Genomic DNA, 22,078 nt, shown 5'->3' with positions numbered 1-22,078 from the left:
AGGTGTTCGGCAATTCATGTGACATGGCTTAAGCCAAAGACGGCAACGGATCTAAGATCCATGATGCCGCCACCCCCGCTTCAATTTGCGGGGGAATGCAGTGAAACCAAGAGCGCGGCAGTTGGATACGGGCCGAGGGAATCTGGGGAGGAGACGGGTAAGGCTTCAGATTCATGAGGGTTGATGGAGGACGCTCTTCCCATCCATGGACGTCGGTTTGGTGCAGCTTATTCGAACATGTCGACACCTCAAGAGACCAGTGAGCGCAGGACTAAACGCCGGGCGGCCATGAGCTGCGACAGGTGCAAGGCGAGGAAAACAAAGGTGAGGCCAAATATGTGTTAACATGTGAGAGGACGACAGGCTGACCAACAATGACACGTGAAGTGCGTTGATCCAGGTTTGTCTCACAATTGCTTCACGATTTGATCTGAGCGAGGATCCTAACATGTCATGCAGTTCCTGGACCCTGTCAATTTTGTGCCAGCATCTCGGCTCCCTGTCATTTGGACCCATCGCGGCGACGACAGCGTCCATACTACCGCGTTTCTGAAGAAGAATTTCGCTATATGACACAGATTCTTGAGCATTTCTTGCCCAACACTGAACTCAATCTTCCCAATTTGAAAGCATTTGTGCAGTCGTTGGAAAACAGCGCCTTGGATAATCCAATTACACCCTCAGCAAGCGATGGCATCACCCCCAGTTATCCCATCGTCAGTCCTCAATCAACCGCACCAGAGAGTGTGAATGAGAGCTCGGACATTACAAACGAGATCTCTGAGCTTTATCAAGAAGTTGGACGGGTAAGAGTCGACTCGAAAGGTGTTCAGAGTAAGTACACGATCCCTGCTGCATATCGGTTGACGATGCTGACAACTAGCCAGGACATGTTGGACCAAGCTCGTCATACCTCTTTCACTCTGCAGTCCGATCCATCAAACAGCCTCGTCAGCCGAATACTCCAAATAGTGACATCATTGCCCCCCTCACAGCCTCACCCTCCATCCCTCCCCCACTACCGGAGTCGTCGCTAGGAGTGAAGCGTACTCCTCGTCAGGTCAACCTACCCCACAGAGAGCTCTGCAACAACTGCATAGCTCGGTTCTTCCGTGAGGTGCATGCCGTGTACTGGCTCTTCTCGGCTGAGCAGCTGCACGCCACCCTCGATCGGATATATGCTGGCGATGCTACGGCTGCGACTCCCGCTGCGCTATGCAGCTTGTACTCGATACTTGCTATTACGTGCGAAAGTGAGATGCAGAAGGAGTGGTCGGATACGGCTATGAGGCCTTCGGTCACGTATCTCACCTTGGCCAAGGCTGTGGTTCCTGCATTGTTCGATGATGCCGACTCGGATAGCGTTCGGGCACTCTGTCTCCTCGTAAGATTCATCCGAGGCTTGCCCTCATTGGCATCGACTGACGAAACTAGGGCCTTGCACTTTCGTGCTCCATGTTTGGAAGCACGGCATATGTGTACATCGGTGCCGCTGCCAGGGTAGCCTTCACACTTGGATGGCATGTTAGAGATGAGAGCTCTCGCGTTGACTTGCAAGAACAAATCGACTTGAGACTCTTCTCTACTCTGTACATCCTCGATCTAGACACCTCGCTTTGTTACGGGAACCCACCGGCCATTGATCAAAGCATCGTTCCGAACCTGCCCAAGTCTCCATGTGAACAGGTATACTCTTTCGTCCTTTCTCTTCATGTGCCATTCTAACTGAGGTAGCTTCTGGGCCCGGGATCTAGTATGCCACACGACTATCTCGAAACTTCGTGTCAACTAGCTCATCTTCGGCGAGGTCTCACAAGGCTTCTCTATCAAAAACCAACAGCAAAATCGGCGCCCATCTCAATAAGCGCCGTCTCCAAGGCGGTTTCAGACCTCGAGAACTGGTACTCTGAGATCCCGTTCCACCTCCGCCACCCCAACCAAGTTGCTAGGTTCCATGTGCGCTCAGTTGCAGTTTTGCACCTCCGATATTGGAGTGCCATGATCTATGCCACCCGGCCGTTCCTTCTCTACAGCGCTCTGAAAGAGGACAACATAGGGCAGAGCCCAAAGCAGAAGTCGTTTCAAGATTTCAGTGCCAGATGCCTGGATGCAGCGCAAAAATCACTAGAGATGATTCTCTTCCTCGGAGAGCGAGGCTTGCTATCCAGCTTAGTCCTTCTCGATTGTGGGTCAATTCTCGAGGACATGCAGGTCTTTCTGCTTGGACTGAAGCTATCAGACCCTTCTATACACATGAGAAATGTCGAGACGTGTCTTCACACTCTACAGAGTATGGAACAGGTCTTTTGGACAAAAATGTTGCTTCCAGAGGTGATAGCTCAGCTACGGGAATTTGGCGTTCTGAGCAGTGAACCGGGGCTGAATTTGGTCGACGATCAACCTGCTGGCCTCATATTCTTGGATTTTGCTCAACAGGGCGAGCCGTAAGTGCACTGGTAACATTACACAGTGCTGACATAAACTAACACATTGATAGGACATTCTTCCCAGACTTTCACATTCCGAATTTGGACGAGATGCTTTCTGTAGTTGATAGCACGGTTGATTGTAGCTTTGTACCAGGGACATAAGAGAGGTTGATTACCCGAGGTGGATTTCTCTATGTGATGCAGCCGATAGTCACAACATGTAAATTAGAGTTGTAGAACAAGCCAATGTATCCTTAATCGGAACTTTGTTGTCGAAGCCCTGCCTAGCCAGTTCATGATATCCTAGTGCCATGCTCTTCAGAGCCGAGGCTTGACCCAAGGCCAGTCTCCCGTTTCAATATTGGTTCCCCCCTCTCGGTATCGGCAGAATCCATCGGAATCATCGATCCGATACCCTTGGCATTATGGGCACTATTCCCAGACAGGAGGTCACATCTACCGATGGTTGACATTTACGTTTGTAAGCTTATAGAGAAATGAGCAACTCAGCGACATCCGAGCACTTCTAGTCCGTCTGCCTGTCTATCCTTCCATCCAATTCCATCACAAACCTCCCAATTTACTCACTCTATTCACCGAAACAATGGCAAAAGGAACAGTAGCCATCGAAGAGGCAGTTGTTAATCCCGAAGACCTGGAATGGCTCTCACAAACCGCCAACATTTACGCCCCCAACCAAAAAGGACAAACTCAGCACCATGCTCTCACCAGAAAGCTGGCAGATATTCATGATGAACGTCTGAAGGCGATGGATGCCAACGGCGTCGACTACATGTTGCTTTCGCTCACGTCTCCAGGCTGCCAGGGAGAGTCAGACCCCGTGAAAGCATCGAATCTTGCTGTGAGGTCCAACGACTGGTTGGCAAGACAAGTCGCAGAAAACCCCAAGCGATTTGGAGCATTGGCTGCGCTTTCTATGCATGATGCCTCTGAAGCAGCGGCCGAACTCAAGCGAGCCGTCAAAGAGTTGGGAATGTTTGGCGCCTTGATCAACGACTTCCAGAGCGCAGGGCCTGATTCAAGTGTGAAGAAGTACTACGATACTCCAGAGTATCTTCCTTTTTGGAAAGCTGTTGAGGAGCTGGGCGTGCCGGTTTATCTGCACCCCCGATATCCAATCGATGCGGAACTACAGCCAGACGGGAAATTTGGACCCAGAAAGCAGATTCTTGGAGCAGCTGTTCAGTTTCACCTGGACCTTAGCTTCCACATCTACGCATTGTGTTCGAGCGGAATCTTTGATCAGTTTCCTCGAGTACAAGTGGTGATTGGGCACATGGGAGAAGGGTATGTTCTTACTTACTCTGGAGACATCTACTCTGCTTACGCTTATACCAGGATCCCATTCAACCTCTGGCGAGCTGATCATTGGTACAATAAGCCCGTCAAGAAGGCCACGAGGCCATCGAAGCATGACTACAGCTACTATCTGAAGCACAACGTCTCCATCACCACCTCGGGCAACTTTTCCACCGACGTGATGAAGTTCTGTGTTGAGCAGCTAGGAGTTGACAGATGCATGTTTTCAATCGGTACGTCCCTGAGCTCTATGAAGAGCAGCCTTCTAATAATAGTGGCAGATTACCCATATGACACAATCGAAGAAGCCCAAGACTGGTGGAAGGGTGCAGAACTCCCCGAGGACCAAAAGCAGGCTGTGGGCAGGTCCAATGCAATCAAGCTGTTTAAGCTCCCACTTGAACCATAGTACCCAGAGCAACGAATAGATGTAACCTCGATTTCCCGTTTGTGAATCTCATATCTGCTCCTGATCTATTATTACTTGCACCATTTCTCCTTGTGAAATAGTGAGCTGGTCTCAAACCTGACGTTCAGATCAGGCTGTGAGGCTGCAACTGGACGCCATCCTCATTTGGTATTTGCCACACTGTTGACTATTGATTGAGTTTGGCTCTGCGAGACAAATCTTTTGATTGGGGCAAAGTTCACTTTCAGCTGAGGTCGGCTATTTGCCCAGCCGTTCTAGACCAGTACAAGCATCTTGGCGAAGCAGGCTGAGGACATGTCACGAATCAGACAAAACATGGCTTTAACTATTGATTCTTAATCACACCTCGAATGCGGCAAAATGGCTGATCTGAGAATGGTGAGATATTGTGGGTGATCCAGTCCTTCAATTTAAGGGGCGAGTATTTCTCCTCGACAGCGACGTCGAATTTACGTTGGCCACCCATAGCCTCGGCCGCACGACACGATAAAACGACGATGATGAACAATTTGGGCCATCAACAAGACTCATCTGGCGATGACCTACAGCGAGCCTACTCGGGCATTAGACGGCTATGGCTCTTCTCTATTGTGCCGCTAGTCGTTACTGTTGTGACGTTCATCGCCCTACTCGGATCAAACTCTGTGGATACAAACAGCCAGTACATCCTAGTGCTATACGAAGCGACGCGTCTCTTGGTACCGCTTCAGGTAGCTGCTCTCGTCGCGCCATGGAACATTGGTCACATCATGAAGCTCTGCGCTTACTGGGTTGGCTACCGTGCGAGCGTGGCCCGCTTTCAGAACCACGGGGTGTCGATGGTTTCAGATGAGCAAGGCATCATTACTTCGCATCTTTTCTTCGCTAGTCCTATGACTGCCTTGATGGCTCTCTGGCATGCTTGCAAGCCGACTGAGTCTTCAATCAGAGGTCCAGGGTTATTACGACACTTTCCAGGTGGACCGCGAAGCGAGCTCGGGGAATACCTCACCTTGACGAATTCAATTCTCTCAGTGGTTGCATTTTCGCACCTCTTGTTTGCAGGGCTTGTTACCCTTTTAGCTGCCCTCGCCTCTATGGAGACGCATGACATCATCACTCCGGTTCAAGCCCCCATGCAGCACTTCGGAAGGGTCCTACCAGACGGTTGTCTGGATACGAAGGGCATGTCAAACGGTGTGTCTTACTCCTGTGGAGTAGAACCTGTTACTGGTGGATTCGTTCTCACCAACTCGACTGAGAATATCCGGACTGTCAACAATGCGTCCAGCTTGAATCAAGTTCTTTACGACAGTCAGGTGGGTTTCCATGATGCAGTGCGAATAGTGCAACTTCTAACGCTTTGTACAGAACCAAGTCGCATTGCTAGCGCCCAAGGACATCAACGGAGCACTCGACTACTCAGCCAAGACCCTTGGTGTCAGCACACGATGCAGCTCAAAAGGGAAAGAGTGTAGGCTACGACTCAGCAGGAATAGCGACACTGGGGTCGTGCATTCCTGCCCCCCTGACGAGAGCTCCGGCGACGACTCTCTTTCCGTCGCTAAAGCGTGGGCTGGGAATGTGATTCTAGGACCCGGCAGAACTCCCAACCCTTTCAACTACTGGATCTGGAGTGTCGTCGATAAGACTGAGACGCACCTGTCGAGCGATTCCGAGGTGGTCAAGATGGTTAACGGTGCCATCTCGATCCTTCTTGACTGCAGTGTCAACGTCTACAACGTCACGTATTCTGTCAAAAATGGAACTGTCCTCCCCGAGACACTCATAGCGACCATGGCTGACGACGCTCTCGCATATGTCGTAGCTGATCCCCTCGCGCTTAACTTTGCACAGAACCAACTCTACGAGAGTCTTCGTCTGGCCGCCGTCACCTCTCGCAACGCGTCCGAACTAGCGTCCACTGTGTCCGTGTCTGTCAGTGAGATGGCCGTGGCTTATCTTGCCGGCATATTCGAGCCTCTGCAGAATGAGGAGGAGAGCACTCGCAGAGCCGTTCAGGTCGCCCGCCTTCCTATAGCTCTGGTTTTCATAACTATCGCCCTTGGGATCATTCTTGCTTTACAGGCGACGTGTTTCTTTCTTATAGCAATGGGACTTGTGCGGAAGGATCCAAACACAGTGGCTGAACAGGATAGGTTAACACTTCAGGCACGCGTATCAGGTGCAGTTTGGAGAGATCCAGTCGAGCGACAGGGAACCTTTCCTAAGGATAGATAAGACGTTTTGTGTTACAATAATTTCCTATTCACATACCCCCATCTTTGATACCCGACTCGGTAATATCGACAAGCGGTTTCAAAGCGCAGCTAGGCACCCCAAAAGCACCTTCATTGCGTTGCACCAATAGCCTAATACTAACCCTGCGGTGAATTACCTAATGTATTTCTGCTCAAGTGAGAATATTTCATCGGTGAGATAGTGATTTAGTGTTTCATTGACCTATCATGGGTCCAATCTGACCTCCGACTGGGGCTGACTGCTTGTGTGCGCAGGTCTTGAACGCCAGTCAGCGGGAAGGTAATCGGCGAACAGGATATCGCCGACGGCGAACCCCGATGATATGCAAGATATACGCCAATGCCGGCACTGAGAGAGAGCCAAGGCACATAGGCTAACTAGGTGTGTTGCTGGCAGAACCGTGCTTTCAGGGCAGCATATAAAAATGCAACGGCCTGGATAAGTGGGATTTCTCAACAAGTCAACACTTCTCTATCATATCGAGCTTAAAAACTCCGTATTCTAATTTGTTCTCGATTATACGTTCTCAAAATGGTCAAGCTCATTGCCCTCACCATTGCTTTTGCAATTTCCTTCCCAATTCTTGCAGCCGCCGCAGCCTGTACCGACGGCCTGGTCTACTGCGGTTACAACCTGTTGAGGCGAGGTAAGATTGGCCCCAGCTGCCTTGGAACTTCACCAAAGTCAGCTCTAATTCTGACTTTTGAGACGTAGGTAACTACAAGGCTGAGATCATCGCGGAACTTGCGAGAGTTGGAGACCCTAGCGACCCTAGTGAAGAGTACGACATCTACCATGGTCTTTTCAAGTGCGGCGAAGGTGGCCATGGGTGGATTCGATATATCAGCCATTGTGACAGGTTCTGCAACGATGGCGGCGCGGGTAAAGATGACTACTGCTAGATGAGACGGAACTGGATGGGTCACAGTTGAGGGAGAGTGTTCGGCGTTCATGTCACGGTTGAATCGTTTCGCTAGGGCGTGTTCAAGATAATACATGATTATTTTTTTGAAGAATACGATAAATAAAAGGAATGAGACCTCATAAGATCAACAAAAAAAAAACACACAACAGTGGGGATTCGTTGGTCGTCACCGATCCAACTACTAATCCACCCCTCACCGGCTTATACATGGGAGATCAGACGGGATCCTGAGTTTTCCAGTGGGTATGGTCGTATGTGGCAGTGGAGGCTTGTCAAGTGGTTCATATGCCTAGGCGGAATGGCCTATGGGGGTATAGTGGCATAGGCGATAGGTACTGTATGATCACAGAACGGGGCGTTGGCAGTATGAACATCAGATAGATAACAATACGGCGCTCATCTGAGACAATATATCTATAAAATATCTACTCTAGCTTCAAAGCAGGAAGTGCATCCTTAGCCGCCTCTCCAAAAGCAGGAGCCTGCATATCCTCATCCTTGACCTGCTGTCCAGTAATGGGATGTTGATAATGGAAGGGCACGACCCTCGTATCTGGCCACAGCATCTGCTGATCAGCTGATACAACCTCGTTCGGTCCCGTAGGATCCTCTGGAAACGTCTTCTTGGGGAATGGGACGAAACCAGATGTCTTCTTTGACCATCCGTCTTCAACATCTCCATGCCAGAAGGGAAAGTATCGAAGACGCAGAATGCGCCACTTCCCATCGGCTTCCTTGACATACTCGTTCTCGTAGATGCCTCCTTCAAACCACTGACAGAATCCTCGCGGATGTTTCTCTGCCTGGCTAATGTGGACACCAGCTTGCATCAGAGAGCGAAAACGACCCTTGGCTCGAGCAACTATGCCGTCTGAGCTTGTGCCATACTCAACGTCAACGATTCCTTGCATCTGGGGATGATCAAGCAAGAAGCCGTGTACAGGACCATTTCTCTGAACAAAGCCCTTGGCGAATCGATCAACGTAGAGTCTCTTGACTCCTTCTTTGGTCAAGTACCGTCCACCTAGAAACTGCACGTAGGCATCTGGGCTGGTGGAGAAAAGCTCTACCACCTACACAATTAGTAGGAGTTTATAACACTGACGATTGGTCACTTGCCTCCTCATACAGACACTTGTCCAAGTAGTATCCATATTTGTACTGCAGCTTTCGAATCTCTTCCTGGTCTTGCAATACCTTGTCAGCCAGTACGCATCATCACACTGTAACTATAACCTACCACTTAACCGAGTAACCTCGTTCCGAAGGAGTTCCACGGTACGCTTGAGCTCGCTGATTTCGTCGGCCATTGTATTGATTGGTAAAGTGTTTGTCACGGGTTTGAGGTCTGCTCTAATTCGTCCGGTGGAGGAGCGGCTATTCATACAGGTTCTTGGAAGATGGTTTCCCGCTTGCCAAGGCGCTACCCCGCGCTTCGGTGTCATTCGTGAATGCGGCGGCTGACGAGGCTATTTCCGTCGTTATCGGGTCGATGGAGCCGATGCGATGGAGGGGATAATCGGGAGTATTGGAGTTCCCATGTGATAGCTACGCCACGCCTTGGATGCCTAATTCGGTTTCAAGACCCGGTAAATTGATTTAGATAATAGCGAACGTGACAATAATTTGGTGGTTCGAGACCCAGGTGTCTTGGCTATCCATGCCCACTCTCATGCCCCTCACTGTTTCTCGGCTCTCGTCTCTGCAACTTGCCAAGGCAGCGGCTCAGTCGCAATCTTTGCCGGCCCAACATCTCCCATCTGACTCCTCCGTTTCTCCCATTCTTCAATCTCCCGCTGATCCACAAAATTTCCATGAAGTCCCATCCGAAGCCGAAGTGGCAGATGCACCACCGCGAGGGGGCCCTGCGACAGGTTCAATGCGTCAAACACCAGAATGTCGTTTCTTTGAACATCCAGGTGGTTGAGAATTGCGACCAGGTACCCATCTCCTTCACCCTTGGATCCTTCTCTGGGGATAAAGACGGGTTCTTGAAAGGTACAAGTTGGACCTGCAAAGTAAACGTCCTTGATCTCTGTCTCCCAGTTGTAGTGGCCAAGGACGTTCCATAGTCCACCAGCTGGTGGTCCACAGCGTTGAATATCGTAGGGACGTGTTGGATCCATCTGTAGCTGCCAGAAGTGATTGTAGGGCTTTGTAAGAAAGCGTTCGTCTTGCTTTGAAAACTCTCCGTTGGTTCCATACTTCTTGAACGGTGTCACTCTTGTGTTTGTCTTGCTCTTTGGGTCAAATACCCAGCGAAAAGTGTCCGAAATCAGCTTCTGTCGTGCCTTGGCTTGCATAGAATGAGGCCCAGCCGCTGCTTCATCTGGGGGCCACCAAAAGAAGACATTGCCGTCGGCCACGGTCAGGTCGCAGACGATGTGACCGTTTTCATCTTCGTATGCTCCAACAACATGCCCATGAAAGCCTAGCTCCTGTCAATAAGTGAGGCAGGATACTGAGAAAAGGGACACTTACCGTTGTCTGCTCGCAACCAGATGATATCCTCGTCACCTTTTCGAGGCACAATTCCATAGTATTGGTCCTCGTTCGGGTCCCATGCCCAATGATTGCCACCCTTCTTCAGGCGATCTAACTCGCACTTTAGAGGAGTCATGGGCAAGATCAAGTAATTCTTGGTCAAAGCAGCGTCGTGGATCATGCCGCAAAATGGAGCTTTGTACCAGCGCTCATGCGTCAGTTTCCCATGTTCGGGCTCGAAAGTCCACACTGCAATGTCGCAAGAGGCGTCGTGACCGTTGCCTCCAGCTTCGTATGCAAAAGCAACCATTTCCCCAGTGTCCGGGTCAATCTTTGGATGCGCCGTAAAGCAAGGGGCTTTCATCTGGCCTTCAAAGTCGTATCGGCCAAGAGTTTCAAGGGTAGCTGGGTCCATTGCAAAGGGAGGTCCGTCTTCTTTCGAGGCCAGGAGCGTACCGCGCCAGAAGTACACATTGGTGTTGGAAACAGTTCGAATGATCCCTTTGACCATCTCGTTGTCGGTGTACGGATTGCGGTACCTTCCAAACATGGCCTTTCGATGTTTGTCTTCGGCGTTGAATCTGTCGGTTCTCACGTAGCGTTGCTTAAAGTCGACATGGCCATTGCGGAACTGAATTGCGCTGACCATTCCGTCACCGCTGAAGTTGACATCTTCCTCGTACACAGGAGGAAACCTGGGATCAGGCTGAACGCGAAAGAAGGTGCCGTTGATGTCCTTGGGGAGGTTGCCGGAGATCTCGAGTTCCACCACATCGCATTCAAGTCTGGATGGCTGAAGAGGTCCTCGGAAGAAGGGCGTATCTGGATACTTGATAGTATCGCCCACTCTCTTTCCATCAGCGTACCCAACATCAGTATCAGATGAAGGTACACATTGAGGGCTTGAAATGGGTGCAGCCATGATGGCGAATAGGAATGACTATCCCAGTGGAGTCGTGATACAGAATTGGATGTGTTTGCAAAGCGATTGTTGCTTTTAGAGAGGTTGTGATTCGTCCATAGATATCCTGGCCGAAGAGTACGCGACTTTATCAAGAGATATTCTTACCCGGCTCTTCTCGGCACCATCGGAGGTATGCTGGCGACGTGTCATCACAAGGGGCCAGGACTCAATCCTACTTTCCAGGACCATAGTCAGTTGTTGAAAGAGGGGTTGTAATTCACAGTAATCTTTGAGTTGACAGAGGTGTTCTTGAAAGTCGTTGATCATGATTTGCGTCACATTGAGCTACCATCCATTCTTCATATTCCGCAGAACAACGACGCCAGGGGAATCTGGACTGTCATTCGAAACTTGCGTGGAGATAGTACCAGACTATAAATCAATTCAACAAACTGACTCTGCCAGCACCAAGTCTACCACTCAACAACCGACACTGCGCAGCCCCCATTGTCCGCAAGTAGTCGAAGCAATGAACTCTGCGCCTTGCCCTGTACCTCGCCATGTCAAGCTCTTCCACAGCTCCGTAAGGTCCAAATGCCTGGATAGATGATTCTGACCATGGACTGCCGCCGTACATGAACGTCAACCACCCTTGGCGCATCTCTTTCCCAACTCTGTCAGCTCCAGGATTGAAAGAAAGATCGATTCCACCAAATAAAAAGATGAGATCCACGGCGTGATGAGCGCGACTAGATGCTTGCCACGGGTTGGCTTCATCTATTATGTACTGGTAAACCCTCTTGTTGTTTTTGCGCCATGTGTTGCTAATCTCTAATGCGGGGAGGGCGAATCTTGTGTCGTTGATAAGATCGAGGACCCCTAGTCTAGAGGCGGTCGGTCGCTCTGGGTATATGTGGTAAAGTTCCTCAAGTTTAGAGGAGCCTTGGTGACAAGCACGTATGATTTCAAGAATCTCGCCTGGCTTTAAGAGATCAACGCCGCTCCTCCATATAGCAGACTGTGTTCATCAAGTCAGCAACAACTTCTCGATCTCGTAGCGGCGAACCAACCTCGTATTCCACATCGGATATCATAATTCCATCGACGTTTTCCGTTCTGTTCTCCCAACCATTGAGGTCGGGCTCTTCCTGAAGCCACATGGAGGCTACTCCGCAGTTGATCAATGCCTGAACTAACGAATCTGCACTACCATTTTGTATTGTGTCCCCCCTGGCCTGTAGTTCAGTTTTTATCCGCTTCAGAAGACCCTGGCCAACTTCCAGCGGTTGGGGAGGCGACAAATGAAGAGACCCCGATGCCAATATGGCCTGGCGGACGCATTTCGGGGCCGTCTTGGATAAGATATGAGCGTGCACATACACAGCACCTGCGCTTTCACCAGCAAGTGTAATTTTCTCCTGGGAACAGCTTTAGCCTCGGAGAGCACTGTTACGAGCAAGGGGCCTGTTTACTGACCGGATCGCCGCCAAAGTCTCGGATGTTATCCGATACCCATTGAAGAGCCAGCCTTTGGTCTTGGAGGGCGAGGTTTCTTTCTCCTACGCCATCGCCAAAGGCAAATATGTTGAGGCGGTAGTTGAAGGTGACAACGATGATGGGCTTATCGCTGTTGACTGATTCGGCCACAAACCTTGTGGGATCTCAGTGCACAAATCAGTTTAATGCTTAAACAAGACTGCTAGAAGAGATCTGCCCACCGCAAACTGGACTCGCAGCTGATGCAAATGTCACACATTGAGAGCCGCCTGGAACTGTATCAGCCCTGAATCCATGTCTTGGGGCCAGAAGCAATACCATGAATCCATACGAGCACTGGTAGAAGCCCTTTGCCTTTTATGTCTGCGCCTTTTGGGCGAGAGATGTTCAAGTTTAAACAGTTGAATTCGTCTTCTTCAATGGTTGGACTCTCCAAATTTCGAGGCAGACGAAGTAGGTGGCCAACGTCGACCTTTGGCTGAGGGCATTGCGGACTAAATCACAGGTGCGGGAATTAGCTGAACTGAGAAACAAACTGGCCGAAATTCATCAATTACCCAAATCTCGTCGCATCTAGTTCCCTTGGGAGCGCATCATATTCCGGTTTGTGGAATCTCTTCGGAATGCAGCCATATGGAATGCCCCGAAAATGCCAGACGGGTCGCCCAAACCGCTCGTCTTGGACCCCTTGAATGGTGCTAGATGACGTCTGGAGTGTAACAAGAGAGTCTGTCATGGTGGCTGTGCCAGAAAGGAAAACGCTCAAGGCGAGCAATGAAATCGTGTTTCGCTCTCGTTAAAGTTTCTCTTGGGTCGCAATAATGGAGTCGAGTCAATTGCCGAGGCCCCATGCGGTATTACGTGGTGTCACAGAGGGCCGCTTACGGGACTTGCAGATCTTGGTCTCTCACCGTCTCGTCAGACCAAAGTACCCAGGCATTTGAAGCAATTTTCCCAAGTCTTGGTCGTTATCAAAGCTCCAAAGAATGAGTAGAATGAAAATGCATCATTTCTGCTGAATCAGGCAAGACCCGATCCCATCTTCCGTATGGCAATGAGCAAAACTCCAAGAATGCGCGGTCGGATGCAATCTACCGACGAATCTTCCGAACGATGCACCCCGCATTATACCCCGCCCCTGGTGGATAATCCAATCTGACTGATTGAATGGTAAGCACGGCTTGGGTTAGCAGGATGTTGGTATATGAGGAGGGTAGCGTGACGATGTCATATTCCGGTTGCTTCTACTCAGACGACATACACCGATCTATCCCAGAAGACCGGCTAAATAGCTTTCACAATGGCCGAGAAGTACGACTATCAAAACATTTTTCACTGGGCTGAGACTCAGAAGGATGGTTCTATCCCTTCCTTTGCGACGAGGAAGAATGATCCTTATGAGTACCAGGCTGGATTCAACAACCATTTTGAATCTGAAGCTATTCCCGGAACCATCCCGCAAGGCCAGAACAGCCCTCGTGTGGTGAGATTCGGTCTCTACGCCGAACAACTCACAACTTCCTTTGGCGCTGCTCGACATGCAAACAAGAACTCATGGCTCTACCGAGCGCGACCAGCGGTGGCTCACCAGGGATTCGTAAGTTGAAATCGTCATACGAAGTATCCTCGTGCTGACCACTTCCTTGCGCCTGGTATAGACAGATCTGCCACAGGTTGAGGGAACGGAGAGCTGCTTCTTGCCTTTGAACCCCAAGGTCAAGGTGTCACCAACACAGCTTGCCTGGGTAAGTAGCTGTCCAGTTCTGTTGGAGGTCCAAAGCTAACTTTCAAAGCTCCCCTTTGACATTGTCGATGGTGCTGATTTCGTGTCTGGAATTCGCACAATCGCTGGCTCTGGTGATCCCACTCTCAGGGAAGGTCTGGCGACACACACCTTCACCGCAACCAAGAGCATGGAGAACCGTGCTTTTGTCAACTCTGATGGAGACTTCTTGATCGTCCCCCAACAAGGTGCCTTGGACATTCAGACCGAATTCGGACCCCTGTATGTTCAGCCCGGTGAGATCTGCGTCATCCAGCGCGGACAACGATTCAAGGTCTCAGTTGAGGGTCCAACCAGGGGCTACATACTCGAAATCTGGGGGTCAAACTTTGAGCTTCCTGAACTCGGACCCCTTGGATCCAACGGCATGGCCAACGCTCGAGACTTTTTGCATCCCAAGGCCAAGTACAACGTGACCCAGAACGACCCTTGGGAGATCGTTTACAAGCTAGGCGGACAGTTCTTCAAGAGCACGCAGAACCACTGCCCCTTTGATGTCATTGCTTGGCATGGAAACTACGTGCCGTACAAGTATGATCTGACAAAGTTCATCAACGTTGGATCCATCTCTGTCGACCATATTGATCCTTCCATCTTTTGCGTTCTGACTGCCAAGTCGCGGGATCCTCAAGCACCTCTTCTGGATTTCTTGATCTTCAGCCCTCGATGGTAAGTTTACTTCTGACCCGTCTGTTTAATAGCTGATGCTAACATGGAGTCACTTAGGGACGTCGCCTCACATACCTACAGACCTCCCTACTACCATCGAAACGCAGCTTCGGAGCTGATGGGTCTGATTTATGGCGAGTATGCGGGACGTTCTGACGAGTTCCAGCCTGGCGGTGTATCGCTCGAGACGGGCTTTGTGCCTCACGGTGTGGCCTACGAGGTGAGTCTTGACTATCAAATCAAGTTCCAACTGAATTTCTAACCTTCTACAGGAGTTTAAGGCTGCTTCAGCTCAACCACCACCTGAGATGCAGATTTCCAAGGGTGCTATCGCCTTCATGTTTGAGAGTTGCCGGCAGTTTACAATCACTGAATGGGCGTGGAACAGCGACAAGAAGCATGAGCACGAGCCCAAGATGTGGGACAACTTGGTCGACAACTTTTCGTCACACAAGGAGGAAATTGACGGGATACTAGGCGGTAAATAGTCGTATCTGATAGCTCTGTATTCTAATTGTAAGGAAATAACGTTGAAGCCACGTACAAGCTCGCCAAATCCTGTCATCTTCTCCTACCCGACACCTTTCATGCTCGTCTCCGCGCCAATAGGCACTGGAACGTTAGCGAGCCGTAGTGGATGCTACAGGGGACGCGGGTCACCGCCAATCAGAGCAATGCCTTTAGCGGTGACATCGCGGGGAACGAATACGAGGCAGATTAATTGTGGGCCGGGAGATGTCGTTCCGATGCCAACTCCATGGGCCGATTTTGGCTTGGCTTTAGGTCCCGGCCGAACAAAGAAGAGAAGGATCAAGCATAAATTCCCTTGACACTTGTTTCTTTGATCCCATGTTGATTAAGTCCCTCAATATCACATCGTCAGTCCCTCGCTTGTTGGAAATCGATCCAGCACTCTTCGAAACCCCTCCCTTTGGCGTCGATAACTCTCGTGATCACGGTCTGACTGCCTAACATGACCACCTACGAGTTCGGCGGCCCGTGAGTACATCTTCATCCCGATCTCTCGCTTATTTGATCTTAACTTGTTCTCAACAGCTTGGGCGCCACCGGCATCGTCTTTGGTCTCCCCGTGTTGATGAGCGTCCTCTTCCTGGGCTGCAACGACGTCTCGGGATGTCCGGCGCCTGCCCTCCTGGACCCTCGCACTCTGACCTGGGAGAAGCTGAGGGACCAAATCCCCTGGCCAGAGGATGGCATCTGGGGCTTTTGCAGCTGGAAGGCTTCGGGCTGGCTGGCCGCCTACTACCTCTTGAGTCTGTTCCTTTACCGGGTGCTGCCAGCCAAGCAAGTCTATGGTACCAAGTTGCGCGAGTCTGGTCGTCCTCTTGAGTATCGGTTCAATGGTATGTCTGATTCGTCTGAATAACATCGTTGCAAGTCACAGCTCACATACCATCACTCACAGCCTTCTCCTCTACTGTCGTTCAACTGGCCGCTTGTGCCGTCGGTACCATCATCTACGGCGCCGAGTTTCCCGTCTGGACCTTCATCACCGACAACTACCTGCAACTCCTCAATGCGAACATCATCTTGTCCTTTATCATCTCCATCTATGTCTACGTCGACAGTTTCAACGTCAAGAAGGGCAATCCTGAGATGCGTGAGCTTGCCAAGGGCGGACATACCGGTAACCTCATCTACGACTTCTTTATCGGTCGCGAGCTCAACCCCCGCATCACCTTCCCTTTCTTTGGAGAGGTCGACCTGAAGGCATGGCTCGAGATGCGCCCTGGCCTTACCGGGTGGGCTTTGCTTGATCTTGCATACATTGCCAAGCAGTACCGCACCTACGGATACATCTCCGACAGCATCATCGTCATCGCCCTGGTTCAGTCTTACTACGTGCTTGAGGGCCAATACGCCGAGTCTGGACTCTTGGGCATGATGGATATCACCACCGATGGACTGGGCTTCATGCTCAGCTTTGGCGATATCGTCTGGGTCCCCTTTCTCTACTCCACTCAATGTCGTTACCTCTCCGTCTACCCGGTTCACCTGGGATGGCTCAACTTTGCCGCCATCGCTACCGTTTTCTCCGTGGGCTTGTACATATTCCGAGCTTCCAATTCCCAGAAGAACCTCTTCCGCACCAACCCTGATCACCCAGCCTTTGCCAACATGACCTACATCCAGACCAAGAGAGGTACCAGGTTGCTCACTGGCGGTTGGTGGGGCATGGCCCGCCACATCAACTACTTTGGTGACTGGTTGCAGTCTCTGCCCTTCTCCTTGCCCACCGGAATCGCTGGGTACGTTATTCTCCCAGCTGGCAGCGCTGTCACAGGCGTTGGCATCACCAAGATGCTTGATGGCAGAGTCGTGACCCAGGAAGGCGTGGCGGGATGGGGAATGCTCTTCACTTACTTTTACTCGGCATGGTTCGCCTTCATGCTCATCCATCGCGAGGGCAGAGATGATGCTGCCTGCGCCGAGAAGTATGGGGACGACTGGGTCCAGTACAAGAAGACTGTCAAGTGGAGGATTCTGCCTGGAGTGTACTAGACTTGTCAACTACTTAGTTGGTCATGAGCTTTGTTATTGTCATGGAGTAAAAAGAAGGGCGAGATGAAGCGGGTTCAGACGCTGTGACGGATTAGATTTCCGTTTCCCTTAGAAGCTGCGCTAGGCAGTGACTGAGCGACTGTGATGACTCGCGAGGGACTTTCAATCAAGAGTACATTAAAACCTGCTATTGCAAATGTACGGTGTCTAGGATAGCCCTTCCCGGCTGACTTTCAATACTAAAAAAAGACCATAAGATGGTCAAAATCACTATGATGGAGAAACTGGATCTACGTTTTATGCCGCATGACCCAGCTTAAGATGAAGGCAACGAAACCTTGCTATTGAAAGCGTAGACCCCTCTATCCAATCGTGAACAGACCCCAGCCACAGCCAGTGTCATATCCGTGCAGATCGAAAATGGGCTGTGGAGCAGGAAGACGGCTGATTGGACAGCAGATTGATCAAGGTCGCGATATCCAGCCTAAACGGTCAAAGGATCACAACCGTATGCATGATGACGCTGACTCAGGGACCAACAAATTCGGTATTTATAATCTCCATTTCAGCAAGCAACTCAAAGGGGACATTTGAATCGTGCAGCTTGAGCGACTTCGCGTGACAGCGGTTCACTATGCGACTCTTCTACAGAGCGTCGTGGCTCACACTCTTCTCCGCACTCGTTGCCGGCGACAAGGACTCGTGCCCAGTCACAAGCCAGCACCTTAGCGACCCTCCATACGAAAACTTCTTCTTCTCAGACTGCAATGTTGATGCGCAGGTCGTTGTCACCAGTCCAGTGTCAGGCAGCGACCTCTCCATCACCACCCCACGGCTTATTGTGGCATGGCCTGCTGGAAATAGTGGAATGTGCACCTTCTTCGAGCCCCAAAACGGTGAGAAGGGCAATCTAGCTATGGAGCTCGTCAACTCTACCCTTGGGACGCCCTTGGCTTCCGTGCATCAGGTGAATGAGAAGCCTGAGTACCCCTTTGTGGGTGTTGAAGGTGTCCTTTCACTCAACTCCTCGGCAAACCTCACACTGGCTATTCTCGGGAGCGTCAGGACCATTCGAGATTACACCGAAGGGGGCAACCTCAACCCGCTCTTCCAAGATGCCATCAAAGTCACCAAGGTGAAGGAGAATGGTGTTCAGTTCTCTCGGCTCTGGCTGGACAACACGACGACCACAGCCCTGTCGCTCGAGCCTTGGGAGGGCTCGAAGGGCAACGTTGAGGTACACGACAAGACGGCGCGTTTTGAACCAGGGCTTTACCGATTCTCTGCCTCCTTCAACTACCCTCAGATGGAGCAGCTGAGCCCCCAGAAGGTTTTGAACAAGGAGTCTCAATCTCTGATTGAGGAAGACCCATCACAGGTCCAGTCTCTATCCTTCTTCTCGTACACTGAGAAGCTTCTCGCCGGTGGTTGGAGGTTCCTGACCTACTTTGGTCGGGACAGCATGATTGCAGCCATTCTTCTGGAACCTGTGCTTAGCACCGGCAATAGTTCCGCCATGGAGGCCGTCATTGGAGCCGTGTTGGAACGTATCAACCGCGAGGATGGCTCAGTATGCCATGAGGAGAGCATCGGCGACTATGCGACGTTTCAGAACCTGCAGAAAAACATTGTTTCGACCGATGCTGTTTTTGACTATCACATGGTCGATACAGATTATTTCCTGCCTATTCTGATGGCGAGGTACTTTAACACCTCATACGATAGAGTCAAACCGTTGCTAGACACCAAAGCAGGCAAAGTGAACGCCCAGAATCGGGACTTGACCTGGAGAGACCTCAGCTACATCGGCGCACAAAAGATAATGAAGGCAACCGAAGCTTTCGAGAAGGACCCATCTATCAAGAACCTAATCCAGCTCAAAGACAATGAGGGTACTGGACAGTGGAGAGATTCCCCGTCCGGTCTGGGGAATGCTCGAATCCCCTTTGATGTTAACTGCGCACTGGTGCCAGCAGCACTATACGCCATCTCTGAGTTGGCAGGCATGCCAGGCGTGTATCCTGATAACGCCGACACCAGGACATGGAAAGATGCTGCTGCCAAGCGAGCCAAGGGGTGGGAGGACAAGACTCTGCCGTTTTTCCAGTACAACATTACCACTGATAAGGCTGTGTCTCTTCTCGAAGAATACACGAGCAAGAATAATTTCTATGATGGTCCGACTCACGCTGATTCCCTTCATAAATACTCATCCGCTGGAAAGGTCGTTGATTATGCCCTCGCCATTAAAACTGTCGACTCCCCGGATAAGATTATTGTCACCCATACAGACACAGCATTCCGGCTCATCCTACTCGACTCTAAAGATGATGAGCAGCTGACAACCTTTATCAACGCAACTGCCAATGCGATACTTCGACCCTTCCCTGCTGGCCTGAGCACTCCAGTGGGAGCAGTTGTTGCGAACCCAGCTCTTTCCGGCGATGACGACTTGATTGGCATTTTCACCAACTCGGCGTACCATGGAACAGTCATCTGGGGTTGGCAACTAGCACTGATGGCAAAGGGTTTAGAAAGACAGCTACAAAGGTGCCTCGCATGCCATGCGAAGCGTGCCCCTTGTCCCATCCGTCACGTTCCCTCATTCTGCCGGGACGAAGGAGTTTACAATGCTTTGAGGAGTGCATACAATTACCTTTGGGATCTCATCGAAGGCAACTCAGACCAGTTACAGTCTGAAGTGTGGAGCTGGACGTACAGCAACGGAGGCTACAAGTTCTCGCCCTTGGGTGCCCTGACCTCGGGGACGGAGAGCAATATCCGACAACTGTGGAGTTTGAGTTTCCTTGCTGTGAAGAGGGATAGTTCTTTGGCGGAATGAAGGTAGATGGGGGTAGAACCGTAGATTACTCGCCATGTCGTTTCATAGCATATGAGCACATGAGCACATGAGCACATGACTGAATGTCCGTTTGAGGCTACCCATCGAGGTCATCATGCTGTCACGCCCGGAAATAACAACCGTTCTAGCGGCAGTAACGTGAAACAAGCTGAAATTAGCTATATGGGTATAAAGCATTTCCCATTCCGCAGCAGAAAGCTTAGCAGACCGAGCAAGACAGAAATGGCCCAGGACAATAAAAGTCAAGTAGATACAAGGAAAGAAGAAGTTACGCACTACCCCATTTGTCTAACTTACGCGATAATTCATCGAATCATTACAAGACGGGTACCAAAAATTTCATTTCCCAGCCAATGTTATCCTAGGCGTTCTCCTTTTCCAGCGAGTCCAGCAGAGCGACAACCTCGTCCGCTTCAAACTTGATCGGCGCCTCTAGGTCGTACATCTTGATGCCCGAGTCACTCCTCCTGAAGATGAGTGTGCCCTTTTGGTTTTCAACTTGGACGTAGCCCTGTTTTGCGTCGCCGAATCCGGGCTTAAGGGCATATAGAAATGCTGTCAGGTCTGACATGGGGGCTTTTCTGTCTGCGTAGTTCTTATCCAGTGATACTTGGTTTCTCGCCATCTTGAGGGGCTCTTCGCCGCAGTTGAAGCCGAGACATCTCCTTTCCATCGTTGGGCCGCCTTCTTTCTTGAGTCCGACGAGAGAGTACTGTGCATTTTGTGCGCTATGCGATGGGACTACCACAAAGTCGGCAAAGTCGCGAAAGTGCTCGAAGACGAATTCAGCCGCTTTGGGGTTCAGGGCAATGTTGAACTGGTTGGGAAATAGGTTGAGAGCAAGGTCGCATGTTCCCTGTATACAATAATTAGAAGGTGCTTGGCAGAAACGACTCTCGGGGTACTAACAATTTGCAGATGGCATTTGACCTTATCAGCGACGCCTTTGTCGATGAACCGCTGGAGAATTCCAAGAGACGCGCCACCGAGGAATAGCACGCTCTCTGCAGATTTGATGGTTTCACAGAGTGAATCAATCTCGAGTTGCTTAACTGAGTTTCCGACGCCTCCAATTTCCTTCTCCGCTGCCTTTGTGCAGGTCTTATACCACTCTCTGAGGCTGTCCAGTCGCTGCGGTAGTGGCTCATCCATGATGTTTCCATAGCGAAGAAGTTCCTTTTCGCTGCGAGCGACCAGCTCTTCTTGTCGGTGGAAGAAGAGATTCACTGGGTTGTGGACTTCTTCAAAGCTGTCGAGATCAATGAAAACTTCGACAGGAGCGTGAAGCCATTCATTTAGCGCCGCTGCGTGATCCCAAGCGACAAGTTCTCTGTGTAAGAATGCATCTTCTTTGGGCCCGTAATCAGGCTTGATGGCTAAGCGAAGCTGTGGTAGAAAAATTCATGTCAGCCTCAATATTTGCGCCATCCAACAAACTCCTCACTCACAGTTTCTTTGTCCTCTTCGCTCAGTTCTGGGACGCTTTGTACATCCTTTTCAGTCAAAAGACCACCGAGAAGCACCTTGAAGGGCTTTCCATGATCTGGGAAATGCTTGATGATGAGCTTTAAACAACGGCTCTGCTGCTCAGCTGACTTGTTCAAGCCCAGGGATACCTGACGAGGCTCAAAAATCCAGATGATGCGCGTATTGGACTCCCTGGACGTGGCTCTGATGACAGCTCTCTGGGCAGCCCAGTTATCAGAGTCGATCGAGTCATTGTAGAGAATGATGATACGTTCCCCCATGGCTACTACAGCGTCTTGTTTTTTCTTTGCGATGGGCGCTGGGGACGGGGTTGAAAGAGTTGAGATGCTTTATCTATCTGACAGGGACAAGGTGGGGGAGTTGTGACATCCACCACGTGCGGGGCTGAGCAATGCACAGCCCAGTCACAGTGGCTTATTAAGTGCTTGCTGCCTACCCTTATAACCAACTCTACTGTGCCTTGCGCTTAATAACCTTCAGCTATAAGAAGCCGTGATCCATAAACTGTCGGTTTTTACAATT

The 22,078-nt window shown here is 50.6% G+C and overlaps 10 protein-coding genes and 1 non-coding gene across 11 annotated transcripts; 7 read left to right on the top strand and 4 right to left on the bottom strand.

The window, feature by feature from the left end:
• Window positions 1-623: 623 nt before the first annotated feature.
• Window positions 624-2,591, top strand: LRP88_00658 (uncharacterized protein; the record flags this gene model as incomplete). Its single annotated transcript, XM_083237364.1, has 5 exons — window positions 624-834; window positions 888-1,384; window positions 1,435-1,686; window positions 1,735-2,444; window positions 2,498-2,591. 5 exons carry the CDS (start codon window positions 624-626, stop codon window positions 2,589-2,591), a joined length of 1,764 nt encoding a protein of 587 aa, XP_083105869.1.
• Window positions 2,592-3,033: 442 nt separating this feature from the next.
• Window positions 3,034-4,158, top strand: LRP88_00657 (uncharacterized protein; the record flags this gene model as incomplete). The annotated part of the gene is made up of 2 exons (XM_083237363.1): window positions 3,034-3,982; window positions 4,031-4,158. The coding sequence occupies 2 exons, from the start codon at window positions 3,034-3,036 to the stop codon at window positions 4,156-4,158; spliced, it is 1,077 nt and encodes a 358-aa protein (XP_083105868.1).
• Window positions 4,159-4,679: 521 nt separating this feature from the next.
• Window positions 4,680-6,399, top strand: LRP88_00656 (uncharacterized protein; the record flags this gene model as incomplete). Its single annotated transcript, XM_083237362.1, has 2 exons — window positions 4,680-5,477; window positions 5,530-6,399. 2 exons carry the CDS (start codon window positions 4,680-4,682, stop codon window positions 6,397-6,399), a joined length of 1,668 nt encoding a protein of 555 aa, XP_083105867.1.
• Window positions 6,400-6,951: 552 nt separating this feature from the next.
• LRP88_00655 (uncharacterized protein) lies at window positions 6,952-7,322 on the top strand (the record flags this gene model as incomplete). Its single annotated transcript, XM_083237361.1, has 2 exons — window positions 6,952-7,066; window positions 7,135-7,322. 2 exons carry the CDS (start codon window positions 6,952-6,954, stop codon window positions 7,320-7,322), a joined length of 303 nt encoding a protein of 100 aa, XP_083105866.1.
• A 165-nt stretch (window positions 7,323-7,487) lies between these two features.
• LRP88_00654 lies at window positions 7,488-7,600 on the bottom strand. Its single transcript, XR_014475135.1, has one exon. It is a non-coding gene; the product is annotated as a 5S ribosomal RNA (ribosomal RNA).
• A 170-nt stretch (window positions 7,601-7,770) lies between these two features.
• Window positions 7,771-8,655, bottom strand: LRP88_00653 (SnoaL-like domain-containing protein; the record flags this gene model as incomplete). The annotated part of the gene is made up of 3 exons (XM_083237360.1): window positions 7,771-8,411; window positions 8,461-8,532; window positions 8,586-8,655. The coding sequence occupies 3 exons, from the start codon at window positions 8,653-8,655 to the stop codon at window positions 7,771-7,773; spliced, it is 783 nt and encodes a 260-aa protein (XP_083105865.1).
• A 369-nt stretch (window positions 8,656-9,024) lies between these two features.
• LRP88_00652 (carotenoid oxygenase) lies at window positions 9,025-10,751 on the bottom strand (the record flags this gene model as incomplete). Its single annotated transcript, XM_083237359.1, has 2 exons — window positions 9,025-9,776; window positions 9,827-10,751. 2 exons carry the CDS (start codon window positions 10,749-10,751, stop codon window positions 9,025-9,027), a joined length of 1,677 nt encoding a protein of 558 aa, XP_083105864.1.
• Window positions 10,752-13,530: 2,779 nt separating this feature from the next.
• On the top strand, window positions 13,531-15,170 carry LRP88_00651 (RmlC-like cupin domain-containing protein; the record flags this gene model as incomplete). Its single annotated transcript, XM_083237358.1, has 5 exons — window positions 13,531-13,827; window positions 13,889-13,975; window positions 14,024-14,682; window positions 14,740-14,902; window positions 14,955-15,170. 5 exons carry the CDS (start codon window positions 13,531-13,533, stop codon window positions 15,168-15,170), a joined length of 1,422 nt encoding a protein of 473 aa, XP_083105863.1.
• Window positions 15,171-15,655: 485 nt separating this feature from the next.
• LRP88_00650 (ergosterol biosynthesis ERG4/ERG24) lies at window positions 15,656-17,205 on the top strand (the record flags this gene model as incomplete). The annotated part of the gene is made up of 3 exons (XM_083237357.1): window positions 15,656-15,681; window positions 15,739-16,046; window positions 16,109-17,205. The coding sequence occupies 3 exons, from the start codon at window positions 15,656-15,658 to the stop codon at window positions 17,203-17,205; spliced, it is 1,431 nt and encodes a 476-aa protein (XP_083105862.1).
• A 634-nt stretch (window positions 17,206-17,839) lies between these two features.
• On the top strand, window positions 17,840-20,047 carry LRP88_00649 (uncharacterized protein; the record flags this gene model as incomplete). The annotated part of the gene is made up of 1 exon (XM_083237356.1): window positions 17,840-20,047. The coding sequence occupies one exon, from the start codon at window positions 17,840-17,842 to the stop codon at window positions 20,045-20,047; it is 2,208 nt and encodes a 735-aa protein (XP_083105861.1).
• A 382-nt stretch (window positions 20,048-20,429) lies between these two features.
• Window positions 20,430-21,816, bottom strand: LRP88_00648 (uncharacterized protein; the record flags this gene model as incomplete). Its single annotated transcript, XM_083237355.1, has 3 exons — window positions 20,430-20,924; window positions 20,978-21,454; window positions 21,517-21,816. The coding sequence occupies 3 exons, from the start codon at window positions 21,814-21,816 to the stop codon at window positions 20,430-20,432; spliced, it is 1,272 nt and encodes a 423-aa protein (XP_083105860.1).
• Between the last annotated feature and the right edge of the window lie 262 nt (window positions 21,817-22,078).

This window comes from Fusarium phalaenopsidis, assembly GCF_050370095.1.
Source record: "Fusarium phalaenopsidis strain FUZ10S chromosome Unknown contig_32278, whole genome shotgun sequence".
NCBI lineage: Eukaryota > Fungi > Ascomycota > Sordariomycetes > Hypocreales > Nectriaceae > Fusarium > Fusarium phalaenopsidis.
Note: the sequence above shows the minus strand (reverse complement) of the source record. Positions and strands in the feature narration are given on the sequence as shown.